This window comes from Callorhinus ursinus, unplaced genomic scaffold (genome assembly GCF_003265705.2).
Source record: "Callorhinus ursinus isolate GAN/ISIS: 27379988/994484 unplaced genomic scaffold, GSC_fseal_2.0 scaffold2, whole genome shotgun sequence".
Taxonomy (NCBI): domain Eukaryota; kingdom Metazoa; phylum Chordata; class Mammalia; order Carnivora; family Otariidae; genus Callorhinus; species Callorhinus ursinus.
Window position 1 is genome coordinate 78,322,003 of NW_027397064.1, and position 18,793 is coordinate 78,340,795.

General features: G+C 39.6%; 1 protein-coding gene across 1 annotated transcript in view; it reads right to left on the bottom strand.

Moving 5' to 3' along the window:
- Positions 1–2,045: 2,045 nt before the first annotated feature.
- LYPD6B (LY6/PLAUR domain containing 6B) overlaps positions 2,046–18,793 on the bottom strand; it is a 223,433-nt gene continuing 206,685 nt past the window's right edge. The window contains exon 8 of the mRNA XM_073905198.1: positions 2,046–2,384. Coding sequence (XP_073761299.1) covers positions 2,223–2,384 — 162 coding nt within the window. The 3' untranslated portion in view covers positions 2,046–2,222. The remainder of the gene's footprint in view (positions 2,385–18,793) is intronic.

Consider the following 18,793-nt stretch of genomic DNA (forward strand, 5'->3'; position numbering starts at 1 on the left):
CCAATAGTGTTGGGCATTTGTAGTGAGCCACGAACTGTCCAAATCTTCTTATGTGGATTATCTCTTTTAGTCCTCCCAATTTCCATTTTACACATAAGAGAACAGAAGCTCAAGAATGAGACCTATTGTCATCTAAAAAGATGAAGCTCCAGAACTGTGGTTGTTTCAAGAATAAAGAAGTCTACAAAAAAATTGTTTGAAAACACTTGAAATTAAATGTCTCCTTTTTTCAGGCCAAGCACTGACAGTGTGCAAGCCATATATATGAAGCAGTTCCTTCCATTGGAGTCCAAACATTTCAGAGTGGCAGCAACATGGTAGAACACACAGGTAACATATGCTGGCATTGAGAAAACTTCACTGGATTACCCACTTAAGAATTATCACTGGAAGATTTTCATTTACTCTTGATGCCTCCTTGCTATTCAGCACCCTCTAGGCTTGGAAAGTCACATAATTAGTGTGAAAGCACTAAAAAAAACCCATGAATTTTAGTATAAACTCAAGCAAAAGGTAACTAAGGAAGTAAATCTACAACAGAAAAAAAAATCATATAATGCTTTGCAATGTTCAAGGAAATGGCTTTTAGATTATCTGCTATTAGGAAGTATTTCATTCCTATTCCCTTTTCTTCTGCTCATTCATTTATTCACTCCTTAAATATACAGAACCTGCTAAATACCTGGGAATTGGGTCCTCAACAGAGGCAGATCATGGAAAACTGTGATGCTGAATTAATATTGAGCAATTATTTTCACCATTCACCTCAGGGTCTTCTTCCAGAGCCGTCCTTTGATCTTTAAGTACAGACACAGAAAGTGACAAAGAAGGACAAAAGTCAACACTGGCCACACTTAGGGCTTTGTCTTCTGGCCAGAGAATCCAAGGTGGATTCACAGACCAATCTTTCACATCCGATGCCAGTTATCCATCAGAGTCTTACCCCCATGGGTGTTGTCCTAATCTCCCCCTATACAGAGGGGTCACTTTGAAAGTGCCTCAAACAAACTCTAAATTGCCAGGATTACTTGCTGTTTCTTTGAAAATGACTTTCATGTGAAAATGCTTCAGAAACATAAAAGTTAATCACTCCCTATCATGACTTGCATCTAGCAGCAGGGTAAAGAGGTAATTAAATTCTTCTTCATTCTTTCTTTCAAAATGCATTAGGACCTCACTCAATCTTCCCCACGTTTTATGTAGAAATAGAGCAAAACCCACCACTTCTCTCTCTCTCTGTCTCTCAAAAAGGAAAAGGTAAAACACGGACTACTCTAAAACTCAAAGTTGGAGAGGAATTCAGGGACAGCTGCGTCCTACCACCCATGTATTGTGAAGGTCTGAAAATACAAGTTCATAAGAGGTTAGGTCTCTAGCAAAAAAGACGTAACTTACTGACATAGCCCACATGAACCATCGAAGCCTTCATAATAAATAATGTGATCCTACATACGCTATTATCAATGTTCAGCAAATCCTTTATGTTCATTTTTAATGAAGATGCCCAACCCCAAATTTCCCTTCTATTTCAAACTTTTTCATCGGATGGCCTGAGAGTAAAACGGCAGCCTTGTGTTTGGCTAACTCCAGGGTGCTCAGCTTGAGCTCTATGAATAAATTATGACTCTGATCATTAAAATGTAATAAAAGCGAGTACTTTGAAACCTTAACCTAAACAAGCCTGCTCTCTGATCTTGGGGGCCGACTTCAGCTGTTCTCCCAGCAGGGCCTCCCCTGCCCAAAGCCCAGGCCTCACAGACACCACTGAAGCCTGCTCAACACCCAGAGCCACTGCCATCACGGGAGCTCCCAGTGGCTCTCAGGGCTGTCATTTTCAGATTGCCAGAGCCATCCCACTCCCTCTCCCCCCCAAAAGAATGATGGGAGAGGCAGGAGTCAGGCTTAGGCTGTAAAAAGGTTAAGTTGGCAGTTGAGGGTCCCTCAATGTGACACTTCAAAAATCTCCTTGCCAGAGAACAGAACAAGATGATTTCTCAGTCCTCTCATTCTTTTTTTTTTTAAGATTTTATTTATTTATTTGAGAGAGAAAGAATGAGAGACAGAAAGCACGAGAGGGAAGAGGGTCAGAGGGAGAAGTGGACTCCCTGCTGAGCAGGGAGCCCGATGTGGGACTCGATCCCAGGACTCCAGGATCATGACCTGAGCCGAAGGCAGTCGCTTAACCACCTGAGCCACCCAGGTGCCCTCAGTCCACTCATTCTTTAAGGGAAGACTGTCAACCCAGAGCCCTGTCTGAAGCAGACAAGTAGGGGAGAGACAGTCCAAGGCAGAAAAGAACAGGAAGAAACACACTGGTTTTTCCCTTCCTCCAGCCAGTGTCTCTCATCAGCTGAAGCTCGCCAGAAGCCAACCGGTCCGGGAACCTGGAAAACAACAGAGGGAAGGGGGGCGTGAATCAAAGACAAACAGACGGAGGAAGGCAAGGTATATTTGGGGACGATAACACCTCTTCTCTATTTCCTAGTGTTGCTAGTATTGTTATAAACTCAAATATAAATATAAATATATATATATGCAAATACATGTCATAAACTGTAAAATATGATCAAAAAAGGTGTTTAGTGTAATTCCCAGTTATGATGCTTGGTTTATGTTGCCTTCAATTATTTTTACATCACTTGTCCAAGTCAATCTGTTATGTAGTAGTTCTATTAACTTAAGCAACTTAGCACACAGCACAGAATATAATAAACAATATCAATCTTATGCAAGTTATCTTCCAGTCTTGACTAATACACGCATGGCTCTGTACTGGAATTAGCTAGTGCATACCACTTGATGTTCTGCTTTTTTCACTTCACATCATACTCCATTCTCAGGCACTGACATGCCATGTAAAATAACTGTGTTACCACAAACTGCTAACATGCTGTAGTTTGCAACATCATTCCTCAGTGGGCTCTGGTCTTTAAATATTGACCAAGACACAGAAGCCTTTCGAGATGAACGTGTGTACTAGATAGGCCCTTGCACAAAGGCAGCGGACTACAATCTGATGCAAGTGGGAACAGAAGCAGAGTGAACCTTCTTGACTGAGAGAATCCCGAGGCAATACCCGGAGGAAGACAGAAATGTTGGATGTAGTGAACGACAGTCCTGCAGAGAGAGACCTCAACGTTGCCAAGTTATTAAGAGAGAAGCAAGGCTAAATTGACCATGAGTGAAAAACCAAAAGAGTCAAGTAGGGCACACAGAGTAGGAGATGGTTCACAGAGTGACTCACGACTTCAGCAATCTCTGAAACGTGGGTCTGAGTTCTGATTCCACCACCAGCTAGTGCTGCTTCCATATCATTGGGAAGGATGCTTGACCGCCACAAGTCTCTGTTGTTCCATCTATAAGAAGCGATGGTAGTAGTCTCTAACTCATAAGGTTGCTTGAGAAATTAAATGAGATAATACACATAAAGCACTTAGCAAGTGCTCAGAAATCATACCTATAAAATTAAATTTGGCAGTGTTTCTCTACCTTAAACATGCACAGTGGTAAAGCTAAATGAAATCTCTGTAGAGTGCTCAAGGCATAGCAACCCTGTGAGAGTCAGACCTCAGCAACTGGGGAGTGGCAACTCAGTTTCTTTTTAAGAACATTGACTGTTTTTAAAAAAGCAAAGCCGCATTCAGCCAGTAGCAAGATGGCACCCATCTCTCCTACTCTAAACCCTTGACTGACTCCTGGGTGCAAGGTAAAAGATGTAGTATTTCCAAAAGCCTGATCTTCTAGCATTAATAAAGCAGTATAGCAGCCAACCCTATTTCAAGTCTTTCAGGTCCTTGAAATTTATCTTTAATTACATAGCAGTATCTATTAGCAATGGAAAATACTAAAGTCCACATCCAGACATTACAAATTTGAGACAAGTGGAAAATATTTCTAAAGCTGTTAACGAGAAGGTTTATCCAAGTGTGAAAGCAAATCTCGTGGTCTGAGGAAGGCAAGTGGCATGAAAACAGCAGGAGACCCACAGTTACTAAATTCTACTCCTCAACATGCCTCACACCTGGCAGCTTCAAAATATGGGTTCCTCTTCTTAGTATGGACCCATCGCCACAGTTGGCTCCTTGTTTCATTTGCACAAAAGTTAGTTTCTAACAGATAGAAAACATCAAGGAGTCAATGTCAGGAAGGAAGCTTATGCAATTTTCCTGTTTTTCCAAAATTTGAATTTTACAGGCATAATTTATGCCCCAGCAATTTAAACCCTAGGTGTATCCTCAATACAGTTATCCATGTGTGCACCAAAAATCACGTACCAGATAGTGAGAGCAGCTTCATTCTTAAGAGCCCCAAAGTGGAAACAACCCAAATGTCCATAATTGGAATGGAAAAATAAATTGTGGTATATTCATATAAAGGAATAATAATCAGCAATGAAAATGATTGAACTACCACTGCACGCAATAATATGAATGAATCTCACAAATATAGTAAAAAGCCAGATGTCAAAGAATATATACAGTATGATTGCTTTTATTAAAAGCTCAAAACCTGGCAAGCTTAATCTATGATGTTGGATATTATGAGAGTGATCACCTTTGTGGGGAAAGTCATTGGAAGAGTGCCCAGCTGGTAATGTTCTATTTCTTGACCTAGGATGTAGTTACATGAGTGGGTTAACTTTGTGCTAATTCATCAAACTGTCACTCTTATTTGGGCATTTTTCTAGATACATATTGTACTTCAATTAAAAAATATATTAAAATAGATTTTTCCCAAATTGATGAATATGAAAAATGGAGAAATTGCCTACTGGATCAGACTGATGGATAATTCAACCTAACTTTCTTATAATAAAATTAAGAGATAAGGGTTGGAATTGCTAACTATGGTGTCATCAGTAAGTTAAACTTCCTCCTTTTGTCCAAATAACCTATCCTGAAGCTCTAATATAATGATCTAATATTACTTCTTAAAGTTATATTATTTTTATCTTATTTAATAAGCTTCATGTATTTGTCGCTATGAAAAATATTTCCTTCTATGTATTAAATGATGTCTTTTAAGCCTCAAGTGGTATCCCACCCTCCTAGCAGGCCAAAATTTGATCAATTATGTTCACTTTCATATTTCATAATTTTATCAATGTGTTTGGTATATATTCATATTTTCAGAGTCAACGGTTCTAAGGTTTTAGTCTCTGTTGGTAGAAACTCATATTTGGAGTATCTTTTTACACGTGTCCTTCTGGCTCCCTGAGCATTTTAGCTGCCCTCTTTGGACCTGTTCCAGTTTATTATGTCTTTCCTAAGGTTTCAATATGCAGTGATCCTTTAGGAGGTGTGTGAGCCCTGGAGTCTGTAAGCATCCCCCCTTCTTCCTTATACCCAGCTTCCTGGTCCTTTTTGGCAGCTTTAAGGAAGATAACAGCCATCAGCCTGACTGGCCTGTTAGCTCACCTTCCACATATGTTATGGAGAAATGTATTATTTGTATTTGCCACATTGAAGCTCATCTGTCTATCTCATTTTGGAACACTCACAGAGCCTTCCATTAGCTTTCTAAAATAAATACTACTAGAGATTCCTAGAGTTTCTTAACTCGTTTTGCAAAGTTGACAACATCAGTGTGTATCCCTACCTTCAAAATCATCATAAAGCACTTTCAAATGCATGGGCCCAGCATTGACTCCTACATGACCCCACATTCAGCCCTGTTGATCCAGAGACATACTTCTATAATTCTTAGTTCACATTTCCTGGCATTAGTCTGGCTTCTTCTCCTTGAGAACATAATTTCCAAAGTCCGTAATAATATTTTTCTTAAAGATTTTTTAAATTTAGATTATGTTTTTATGCATAGGAAATGTGCTAGGAAAATATGCAGCAAGATGTTTTTTTGTTTGTTTGTTTCTTGGGTTTCTTTTTATGTTCAGTTAGCCACTGTGTAGAACATCATTAGTTTTTGATGTAGTGTTCAATGATTCATTAGTTGCGTATAAAACACAGTGTACATGAAACCTAGTCTATGGCCTTCGAAAATCCAATACATATACCCAATAGTTGGCACTTACCCAAATAATGACAACAATAATAACTAACATCTGGGGCTTACCACGTATTAAGGACCATGCTAAGTGATCACATTTCACGACTTGGCTGAGTTCACCTACCTCTCCCATGGCAGAAACTTGATATGAATTCAGGTGTGCTTGATACTGTCCACACTGTTAACATATTACTACCCCCCCTTTAGCCTATTTAATTTCCTTAAATAATTAAACTAGATTCACCGTGTTGTATGAAATATTATGAATCTTAGTTATCTTATATTAAAATGAAAGCACCAAAATGTATGTTGAAGCTAAATTTAACTTATTTTTGGATTGGGGGCTACTCTTCAGTTAATCTTCCACCATTAGTATTTGTAATCAAGGTTTGGATATAAGCAGTAACAATTTAAAGAGTAGTTGGAAAATATACTTGGCCCAAAGTTTTGGTGCAAAGAAAAGAACAGAAAAGATTCCCCTTCCATCTGACTTCACTGTTGCAAGCTCACATGATCCTGTTGCTCTGGAGTTACTTCTTGTAAACAAATATGCAGGCAGACATATTAGGTACCTTCCATTATGTTTTTACTTTATTTTTTCCTATCATCCTCTGGTCTCAAGTAAGAAGACAATAGGAGTAGTGTGCCAGCCCCATTTTTTTAATGTTAATAGTATCGATTGTTCTTTAATTTGAAAGCACTATGATAAATTCCCAGATAGATAGGACTCTGGGCAATCTCAAGAAAGTAGTACTTAAACTTTCAGAGAAAAAGTTAAGGGCCAAGGAGTCACTGAGAACATTATTCTAATATATATATGTACATATAAACAGAGTCTACTAAACAGGAAGCTTTAAACTTCACAGGTAGGGTAAGTTAGGGTCACTGCAAAAGTGGCTACGATTTGCTCCTTTGAAACAGGCTCAAATGAGGACAAGGAGATTTTAAATGGCTTCATCTGAAATGAGCTGCAAGAAGTCTGATTGTGAGGAACTACTGTACAGAAGTGAACTGGCGGGACTTTCATTTTAGGAGAAATATTTTTATCCTCAACATCATTAGCCCTGTGACTGAATCAAGAACACTTGAGGGGCGCCTGGGTGGCTCAGTCGTTAAGTGTCTGCCTTCAGCTCAGGTCATGATCCCAGGGTCCTGGGATTGAGCCCCGCATCGGGCTCCCTGCTCGGCGGGAAGCCTTCTTCTCCCTCTCCTGCTCCCCCTGCTTGTGTTCCCTCTCTTGCTGTGTCTCTCTCTGTCAAATAAACAAATAAAAATCTTTAAAAAAAAGAACACTTGAAAATTAATTACACGTATATTAAAAAATGGAGATGAGCCAATACATGCAGGCCAGGAAAAGCTTTGTTAGCTGAGTGTGTTGATGCAAAAGCACTGAGGTCATTTAATATTCAGTGAAGACTTCACTCACCTTTGGGAATTGGGCAATGAAGGAAGAGGGCTGATGGGACCTTAAGGATATTTATTCAAGTATACGCCAATTTCACCAAGGTTGAACTATCTCATTGGAAGTGATAATAAAATACTCACTAGAAATAAGCTTTTCCATGAAGGAAAAGAAAAACATAATCCTAGAAGTCCTCACTCAGTCTGCCTTGTCTGTCCTAACTGCAGTTGCAAAAGGAAGAGAAAAGGGAGGGAAGAAGGAAGGGAGGTAGAGAGGGAGGGGGGAGGGATGGAGGGAGGGAGGGAGGGAGGGAGGAAGGAAGGAAGGAAAGAAGGAAGAAAGGAAGGAAGGAAGGAAGGAAGGAAGGAAGGAAGGAAGGAAGGAAGGAAGGAAGGAAAGAAGGGAGGAAGGGGAGAGGGAGGGAGGAAGGGGAGAGGGAGGGAATGACAATCCTTCCTTCTTTGTCCAAAAGACACTATGATGTTTGCAGTGAGGCTAAGAGTGTGGTGTCTATCACATGCCCACCACTGTCACATTTTATCCTCTTACCCTGCTCGATTTTTCTTCACAGTGCTCATCAATACTAGAAACTAGCTTATAGCATTTATCTATTTGCTGGTTGTCATGTATCTTCTCCACTGCAATGCAGGCAGGGGTGTCATCTTACAGTAGCTATGCCCTCGGCTCCTAAAATGGCGCCTAGAACAGTAGGCACTCAAAGTAGATTTGTAGAATGACAAAGGGGTAAATTGATTGGTTCAATAATTAATTAATTAGCTGGGGTATCAAAATATCTTGCTTTTTCAAAATGTGAATATCTGGGCTTTCTTTCCCCCATCAGATATACTGCCATGGAGATGGGGTGATGCTTACATTACTTCCCTGTGCCTAAGACCAATTTAGGACCACGGTCTTAGGCACGCACACACACGTACACACACATACACACAAGTTTGCTTATGCAAAGAAATTCAAGCTAAAAAGAGAAAATATACTCTGATTGCAAGTGAGAAGACAGGAACAGGAAATTAAAAGGAAAGATAACAAATAGCAAACTTATATCCTCTGTGGTGATTAAAGAAATAAATCTAAAATAGTCATGAGATACCAGTTTTTTAAAATCTTTGCCACTTGGATATGAAGAGGCGATAACTATTTTGGGGGGCATGCAGTGACATGAGCACTTTTACGTGCTGCTAGTGGGACTATCATGTGTTAGACATTCTTTTCACTCCATCTCATCTCTGGAGTGGATGGTCAGTTGTGAGGTCTGTCCTGCCACAGAAGTAAGCCCAAGATGACCACAGCACCCAGCAAAAGATAGGAAATTATTCTGGGAAGATTAATTCTTTAGCTGCTGCAGATCACTACAGATATTTAAGATGTGGAACTCATTCAGACAAATCAGTAGCCTAAGAATGATCCACTACAGCACTCTTCCAGTGACTGTAAGTGTAGCACCCTCTGGCCTTCTGGAGAAGGAGAAACAAAAAGAACACTGTCCTTTTTAAGAAGGATGCAAAGAAAACCAGCCTGTAAGTATTCAGGTCCCACCAGCCAAACCCTGTGGAATCACACCACTATCTAATACTACAGTAAGGGAGAGAGTAAGATAGGAATGCCCCCTTTAAACTACAGACCAGCCACAGTGCCAGACACTGTATATGGAGGGGTCTTCTCCCTGCATGTTTCTCCCTTGAAAGTCAGCAACTTTGCTTTATAAGTTATAATAGACGTTTACCTACATATATATTGGAGAAGAGCTGAACAATTTGGTGTTTGGTATCAACACTAAAGCAATTTTTAAATGGGATTTTGGTTTGCTTTGTGTGAGCACAGGTTGGTTAGACAATGAATCAGTTTTCAATCTAAGCCATATGGAATTCTTGTGATTCAGTCATCATTTGCCTGAGGTAATCTCAAGTAAGTGAATGGAAATCGGTTCTCTTTTCTATATAGTTTAAAGAGAATCAAGAGTAGTTTTCAGAGTTCCTCAACAAATATCTTCCTCTGAAATAGTGCACAAGGAATGTCATATCCATAAAGTAAATATAAATTCTGCATATAGCCATTTTGGTGATGTGCAAGTCAAATTATTGAGTCCCCAGATCTAGTTGGTGATATTTGGGGCAGGGTTGATGGTGGCTCAATCAACCTTTATCCTAGACATACTGCTACCAATTTCTAGTGGTCCCAAGATGGGCCCACCACAGGGAGTGAGAAAAACAGTTACTCTTTTTCAATTTCCACTCCTCTTCACTCAGCAGATCATGGGAATACTCTCTACCATTCTATTCAACCAAAACATAATTTCCAGAATTCTTAAGGAGGAATGGAGAAAATAATACTAACTGTAACTCAGAAATCTTATCCAAAATGATTCAAAATCCTTTTCACGGAAAGGCTTCATTCCTGTTTCTCCCTTCCTCCATACTCTCCTCTGCAGGTAACAGAATGTTTTTCTAGGTGTCTTAAGTGAGAAAAACAAGCCTTCACTTATACTGCCAAATCCAGAGGCACTGGAGTTCCAGCATCAGTTGTGGTTTTGGATCTGATTCTCTGATTCTATCTTGGCTCTCATCCTCATGGTCATAAAATGGCTGCCTCACCTCCAAGCATCACGCCCTCAGTTTATGTTGCCAGAGACAGGAGGAAAGTAGAGCAGCGATTTCTCTCATATTCATAGGTAGACCATATAATTTATCACAGGAACCAGAATTTTTCAAAGTGAAAGAGGACACTATTAATAATTTTACTAGGACAATACACATATTCCATCACCATCAAAAAAACTGGGATATAAACTTGTCCTACTTAATTAGAAACCACAGCATTTCCCAGAAGTCCCAGCAGTTTGGAAGGGGCTCCCCTTTACTGAGCATGTTGCCACCCACACAGACTTTTGTTATGGGAGCAAGGAAGAAGGTGGGTTAGCTGTTGGGTGGGCAACAAAGTATATCTGCCATCAATCCAGGTATATGACAATAAAACTGAATTTCTTCTTCATGTCTTAGAAATGGAGAAGGAGGCCTGCTTTTCTGAGAACACAGCTACAGTAGAAAGTAGAGCTGTTTTGGTGGTTGCCACTCTTCCTGCAGACTTACATCCTCACAAATCCTATTATTAGACACAAAACTCTCTCCTGTCCCACTTGAGCTAGTATTCCCAAATCACACAGAGCAGTGCCCCATACTAGGCACAAGTATCGAGTTGGTTTTCAATAAGTGGGCATCCCTTAGTCCAAAGCATAGGCATCCACATGCAGGCAAGGATCCTCATGCCAAGAGACATATTTTAACCTGAGTGTCGAGTTGCCTGGCATTTATATTCTCAAAGTTGAGAATTCCAGAATAAATACCTTGAGACTTTATTCTAGTTTCATTCTCTAGGTCATAACAATGAGGTATTGCCTCTTATATAATCTCTAGCCATTCCATTTTTTTAAATCATTTGATGCACTTTTTACCAAAATGCCTCAAAGTCCTGAAAGGTTATTCAGAAGATTGGCAAAGAGTCAAAGAGATGTGCAATTAAAATCTTTGTCATCCTTTTTTGATGGCACCTGAAACATCTAAAAACAAAATCAACATTCTGTTCCAAGACTTTCGGTGTTATGGTGAGAACACATATAAAACCTGCCCTAAAAACTCTAAATGCTGGGGGGCACTGACCTAGTTCAAGTTCAATATGTTCACAACCAAAAAAGAAATACTCACTGTCAGATTTTGACAATGATGGCTAAGGTCCCAAAACCAAGGCTTTGACATTCAGAATGAACAAAATCCTTTAAACTCTTATTATATTTCCTTTATTTAATTTTCATTTCTATCTGGAATAATTGACAATGAAAAGTATGGATGAGGAGAAATTTTTTATAGTTGCATAAGTCTTATGCCTGACTTTTATAGTTGCCTAAGCCTTATGCCTGACATCAGGAAGTTGAGACAGCAAAGACCAGTTGCTGGGGCAAATGGAGAGGAGAATGGTGTAGGCTCTGTTGCTTGCACATGCATGTGTTGGTGGGAGGATGATGATGGCCACTCAGGGAGAATTAGACCCAATCTTCACACCTCCAGGAGCATCCTTTCCAAAGTCTCCCAGGAGAGGAAATTAACCTACATGTCAACTGCCGGAGCCTCTCCCCTTATGAAATATCGAAAACCTCTAATGAAGTAGAAGGCAATGTAAATCAGACAGGAGTCTCGGTTTGGGGGCAGAATTATAATCCCGTTATTCTAAGGTGATGTGTTAGAGAGGCACATCCCTTTCCATGAATGTATAACATGTCCAGGAAAAGAGAGACCTAGCTATATTTTAGACTTTGACTCCTGTGACCATTTACCAAGAGGGATTGGTACTCTCATAAATGTGCTTCCCAAATGATAGTGTATATACTCTAATTAATCTAGTATATTTTTAACCAAAGCTGTACTACTTCATTATTATTTTGGTCCATATTGCATCGCTCAGAAACAACAAAAAATCAACTCAAACATTAAAAGCCATTATATTCCTCGTGAAAGGAGGAAAAGGGCAGCTGTACCTTTATGGTGATCCCCTTTGTGACTGATTTTTTCCATGGGACAACAAAGACATGATATCATAGGGAAAGATAATAATTTGGAAAGTGCTTTTCAGGAAAAGTGATTTTCTGGACTTAAATCATTGCCGATGAGGAAAAAAAAAAAAAAAAAGCAACTTTGTACCTGTCAGACAAAAGGAGTTTCATTCCACGTATTACAAAGTGAACTCATTATGGTCTCTTGCTAAGGTCTCAGAGAGAACCCTAATCTTACCACCTAAAGTCCACTGTCCACCTTGGAAAAGCTTGTCGATTTCTGTGCTTTGTAGTTCCTCATGCAAAGATTGCACATCAAATGTGTCATCCCAAGAAAGGCACAGAAGTAAAAAGCAGTCTTAGGATCCTGTCCAAGAGTACTAGAGGGGTTGACAAACAGTCAAACAGATTTGCAGGTAAAATCTTTCCTCTTCCTCAATAATGATCTCAAAAAGCCACAGGAACATGCTCTGTGTGTGTGCTTTTAACATGCCCCATTTATCTACCCTAAAATTGTGCATTGCTTGGCAAACAGGCATATTATTTTAGCCCGAGGACAAATTTCACCAGACACTGGATGATTTGCCTCAAGCTTTGCAGGTGGCAGTTAGCTCTATGGGGTTCTCCATACAGGCGCTCCTGACTCAGGAAGGCACCTTAGGAGGAAGGGATTAGAAGACAAAACAATTCCAATAATGAGGAAGGTTAGCGTTCCCGAGCTACTTCCACACCCGTATATTAAAAACTAAAATCCCTAAATAACTTGTTCTCGGTACACGACTTCACTTGGTCCTCTTCTTCATCAAGTCTCCTCCAGGATTACAGACTAAACATAGATTGGGGTGTCCTGAGCTAGCAATGCCAAAACTTAGGAGCTTCACAGCCAAGTTACACTCCAAACGCACAACTCCTCTGCTACTATGTGACACTCCCATTCTGGAACTTGAGTTCCTTTTTCTTGTCTCCATTACATAGTGAAAAAAAATTAGTTTTTTTAATTAAATGAAAAATATACCTAGAAATAACACTATAAGAGCAGCTATTCTTGGCTGTAGAACTATGGGTGGTATTGATATTTCCTCTTATTTTTCAAATATTCTTAGAGTTCTTCAATAAGTGTATTATTTGCATAAAACAGGCACAGAAAACTAGCGCACCTGGGTGGCTCAGTCAGTTGAGTGTCCGACTCTTCATTTCGGCTCAGGCCATGATTTCAGGGTCATGAGATTGAGCCCCACCATGGGCTCTGTGCTCAGTGGGGAGTCTGCTTGGGATTTTCTCTCTCCCTCTCCCTCTTCTCCTCCCTCCCCCTTGCACACACATGCTCTCTCTCTCAAAGAAATAAATCTTTTTTAAGAAATGCACAGAACACTAATAGTCACAATAATTATATTGTTGATATATTCTCTTTCTAAAATAAAGTTTCTAGATGTTTCTTAATGCAAATTTTATGTAGTTCCCTTCAGGACATTAATTTTCTACTCAACTCCTTATTTCACTGTTTCTCTTTAGATTTTCCAGATTAATTTTATTTTAGGTTGGGAAGAGCTGTCTCCTTGGGCCTCTTTAACAGAACTCTTAGACATTAGCTGCATACAAATAGATTATATACACTGTGTTGTAACATATAAGTATCTTCCAAGTACCTGTGCATTGCTCCTTTACAGAGGAATGCCTTGAGAGTAGGGGAATTTTTTGTCTATGCATTGTCGGCAGCTATGAGGGCTTAGGTGGAAAAATAGTACAGGTCCTATTCTCGTCCCTGAAAGTTTTACTTATTATCTGTCCAAATGTTCCAAAAACTAATCAGCTGAAGCCCCAGAGTCCTGAATGATAAAGTGTGGAAGAGATGTTCTAGATCTGTGAGAATCCGAGGGCAGGGATTATCAACTTTCTGCCTCTTCCAAAATAGCACTTTAATATTGTTCCCATAGAATACTTGATTTCTGAGGAGGGTTGCGTACCAATGAGGCTGCCAGGTCAGTTAGCTACAGAATGTACTTCCAGGTAAATCATTTAACCAATGATTTGCCTTTCAGTGCAATTCCAAGAGCCTCCTTTAAATACAGTTTCCATGCTGAATTGAAATTATTCAGAGATGTCTATTCCTTGGGACATGAGGGCTCCATGAGGGCCCAGCGCTTGCTTCTCCTTCCCATCCAGTCCTCATCAGAGTGCTTAGTGCACAGCTGATATTTCTTAGATATTTGTTCAATCACTCACTTCACATTGTATTAATTATTTGAATTTGGGGATGAACAAAGCTGTAACAAGAAAAGCCTTTTTTATTTTATTTTTTTAAGATTTCATTTATTTATTTGAGAGAGAGAGAGCACAAGCAGGGGGAGGAGCAGAGGGAGGGGGAGCAGACTCCCCGCTGAGCAGGGAGCCCAATGTGGGGCTCGATCCCAGGACCCCCAGATCATGACCCGAGCCGAAGGCACATGCTGAACTGGCTGAGCCACCCAGGCTTCCTGAAAGGCCTTTTTTAAAAAGCACCGTTTGCTAGACACAGGTTAGTCGTGGTTTGACACTCCAATATCTCCCTATGCCCCAGTCCTGCTCCCCTCTTCCTTTCACAGGTGCTGATCCCAAATTAACATCATGTACCCAAAGCCTGTTTTGGCACCTGCTTCCAGAGAATTCAACCCATGACTGCCTGGAACTAAAATCTAAGACAAAACAGACTTCAAGGCCAAATACTATAATGGCTTCTGCAGAAATGTCAGGTCTTCAAAGAAGCCTTTGCTGATACCCCCCTCCCCAAAATAGGTTCCCCTGATCCCTCACACCTACTCCGCCCCTCTTCATCTCCCTTAGGTTACTTTAGTTTTCTTCATAACAATCTTTCTTCCTGGATTGTTCACTTGCTTACTGTCTCCCTGCACTAGAAGATAAATTCCATAAAACAAAGACTATGACTCATTCATTGCTGTATGCCCAGCACCTGAGAGCATGTCTGGAATATAGTAGGCATTCAATAAATATTTATTGAATGAATAAACCATTGCTAGATTTATTATCTTAGAAACATAAAGGGAAAACCTAAAAGCCAGTTTCCATACATTGAAATTTTAATAAGAGTTTCTTTCTATGGTTAAATTAAAAAAAAAAATCATTGAATGTACCAAATAGTCTCAGCAGTTAATTGGATTCAACAGTTATGACTATAAGCCTTTGTGTAATCATGGGAATAATTACTAATTCATAAATCCAGAATAAATAAAAGTCTGAGGCAGACCTAAGAGGATCATCATCTACCTACCCTTCTGTAGTTTGGTTTGGTTTCCATGTAAACTCTTCTGTATTTTGTTTTGTTTTGTTTTTAGAGAAAACTCCACAGGTATTTGTTTCAGGAAGATCTCATTCTCTCATAGGCTAGCAAGGGAGATCATAATAGAGAAGAAAAGCAATGGACAAGAAGAGAAGGGTGGAATGTTATTCAATGTGGACTCGGCCTATTCATTAATTCATTTTAAAAATACATATTTAATAGATGGCTTTTATGCTACTGAAGTATGTACCCTCTATCCCTACACTCCAAAGAGTTTTGATCAAGAAAGGATGTTGTACTTTGTCAAATGCTTTTTCTGCATCTATTGAGAGGATCATATGGTTCTTTTTCTTTCTTTTCTTAATGTATTATATCACATTGATTGATTTACAGATGTTGAACCAACCTTGCAGCCCAGGGATAAATCCCACTTGGTCATGGTGAATAATCCTTTTAATGTACTGCTGGATCCTATTGGCTAGTATTTTGGTGAGAATTTTTGCGTCCGTGTTCATCAAGGATATTGGTCTGTAATTCTCCTTTTTGATGGGGTCTTTGGTTTGGGGATCAAGGTAATGCTGGCCTCATAAAACGAGTTTGGAAGTTTTCCTTCCATTTCTATTTTTTGGAACAGTTTCAGAAGAATAGGTATTAATTCTTCTTTAAATGTTTGGTAGAATTCCCCTGGGAAGCCATCTGGCCCTGGGCTTTTGTTTGTTGGGATATTTTTGATTAGTGCTTCAATTTTCTTAGTGGTTATAGGTCTGTTCAGGTTTTCTATTTCTTCCTGGTTCAGGTTTAGTAGTTGATACATCTCTAGGAATGCATCCATTTCTTCCAGATTATCTAATTTGCTGGCATAGAGTTGCTCATAATATGTTCTTATAAGTGTTTGCATTTCTTTGGTGTTGGTTGTGATCTCTCCTCTTTCATTCATGATTTTGTTGATTTGGGTCATTGCTCTTTTCTTTTTGATAAGTCTGACCAGGGGTTTACCAATCTTGTTAATTCTTTCAAAGAACAAGCTCCTTGTTTTGTTGATCTGTTCTATTGTTCTTTTGGTTTCTATTTCATTGATTTCGGCTCTGATCTTTATTTTTTCTCTTCTCCTGCTGGGTTTAGGCTTTATTTGCTGTTCTCTCTCCAGCTCCTTTAGGTGTGGGGTTAGGTTGTGTATTTGAGACCTTTCTTGTTTCTTGAGAAAGGCTTGTATTGCTATATATTTTCCTCTTAGGACGGCCTTTGCTGCGTCTCAAAGATTTTGAACAGCTGTGTTTTCATTTTCATTTGTTTCCATGAATATTTTTAATTCTTCTTTAATTTCCTGGTTGACCCATTCATTCTTTAGTAGGATGCTCTTTAGCCTCCATGTATTTGAGTTCTTTCTGACTTTCCTCTTGTGATTGAGTTCTAGTTTCAAAGCATTGTGGTCTGAAAATATGCAGGGAATGATCCCAATCTTTTGGTACCGGTTGTGACCTGATTTGTGACCTGGGATGTGATCTATTCTGGAGAATGTTCCATGGGCACTAGAGAAGAATGTGTATTCTGGTGCTTTGGGATGGAATGTTCTGACTATATCTGTGAAGTCCATTTGGTCCAGTGTGTCATTTAAAGTCTTTATTTCCTTAACACTATATCAAAAACTAATGATGTAATGTATGGTGATTAACATAACATAATAAAAAAAATAAATAAAATAAAAATATGTATTTAAAAGAATGCATTGGAGGCTCCTAGGGTCTGAGCATAATGCTGGACTCCTTACCTCATATGGAGTATATGCTAGTCAGGGAGACAGATAACAGACAGGCTAACAGGTCAGCAAAGCAAATTGTTAGAGTGTGAAAAACCCTTTAAAGAAAAAAATTAGAATGCTATCTATGGTAGAGAGTAAATGGGGGCAGGGTGGGATTAGTGTTAACACAAGATGATCACTTTCCCTAAGGAGGTGTCATTTAGCCTGAGACCTGAAGAACAGAAAGGAACCACCCATGCAATGAGCTGGTGGAAGGCAGATTCCATGTAGAGGGAAAAGAATAAACAAAGATCGTGAAGCAGGAATTGAACTTGGTGATCTGAGCAAGGCAAGGACGAGCATGAGACACTCATCTCGTTACAAAATTAAAGGGGGTGCCAAAAACCTCAGTATCAAAATACATGATATTTTCATGCACTATTTTCCAAATCAAAATTAATGCAAAAAAATAAAAACCCACGATGAACAAAGTATCAGTATGTTAAACAAAGACAGGTTGAGTATTACTGACTTCCCTTTGCCTCGAGTTCTAATAGAACTTGGCATAACACTGGTACTGATCCTACCTTTAAATTTTTGATATTTTGTGAGTCATTCACCTCACACTAGTCCCAGCCCTGGGAGTGAGAAATAAAAGCAAGGCAGTGTGGCTGGAGTATAGTAAGAGAGAGAGGAGGGAAGCAGGGGCCACAGGCTCCAGGCCCTTGAAGATATATGGATTTTACTCCTGGCGCCATGGGAAATCAAGGAAGTGATTTAAGCAAAGGGATGTCAAGCTTCTGTTGGTATTTTAAAAGAGTAGACGTGTTGTGGGTATAAGAGCAGAAGTGGAGGGGTGCCTGGGTGGCTCAGTCATTAAGCATCTGCCTTTGGCTCAGGGCATGATCCCAGGGTCCTGGGATCGAGTCCCACATCGGGCTCACTGCTCAGCAGGAAGCCTGCTTCTCCCTCTCCCACTCCCCCTGCTTGTGTTCCCTCTCTCGCTGTTCTCTCTCTCTCTGTCAAAATAAATAAATAAATAAAATCTTTACAAAAAGAGCAGAAATGGAGTGAATAGAGAGGAGCTTACATAGGGGTTGCCCTAGCTAGATGGGGGGGAAGTGTATATTTAGAGGTAGAGGGCTTCCTGGTGTAGTAGATTGGAGAGAATGAGGAACAAGGCAGAACCCACAAAAACTCCTCCTTTGTGGCTCAAGCTGGGGAGGTGGTGGCATCATTTACAAAGGTAGGTAAGACTGAGGAGCGAGCAAAGGGAAGTGGATCAAGAATTCCATTTTGGTTTGTTTACATTTGAAATGCCATTGAGCCATATACTATGTCAAGTACACAACTGGAAATGCAAGTTTAGATTTCAGAGGAGAGATCTGAAGCAGATTTAGAAATCTCGGATTAAAACAACATGGAGATGACTGTCAGAGCTTTGGAAACAGATCAAACCAAGAAGGAGAGAGTTTAGAACAGCACTTTTCAACCTTAACCACTCATTAGAGTTAATATTGCATCATTCCACATCTCAGGTCTGATACTTCACACTTGACACTTGAAACTTCCCATTTCCCACTCACATGTGTAGAACTTTTTATCAGTACAATTGTATTTGCCTGCCCCCGCATCCTTTGTGCCATTGTTGACACATCCTTTACTTCTACATTCTTCATAAATTCTACCTTAAAATGTTATTATTTTTTGCTTTGAAGAGTCAAATATCCTTTAAGAAAATTAGAAAAGTCATATTCTTTTATATGTACACATTTACCATTTTATGTGCTTCTCATTCCTTTCTATACACAAGTT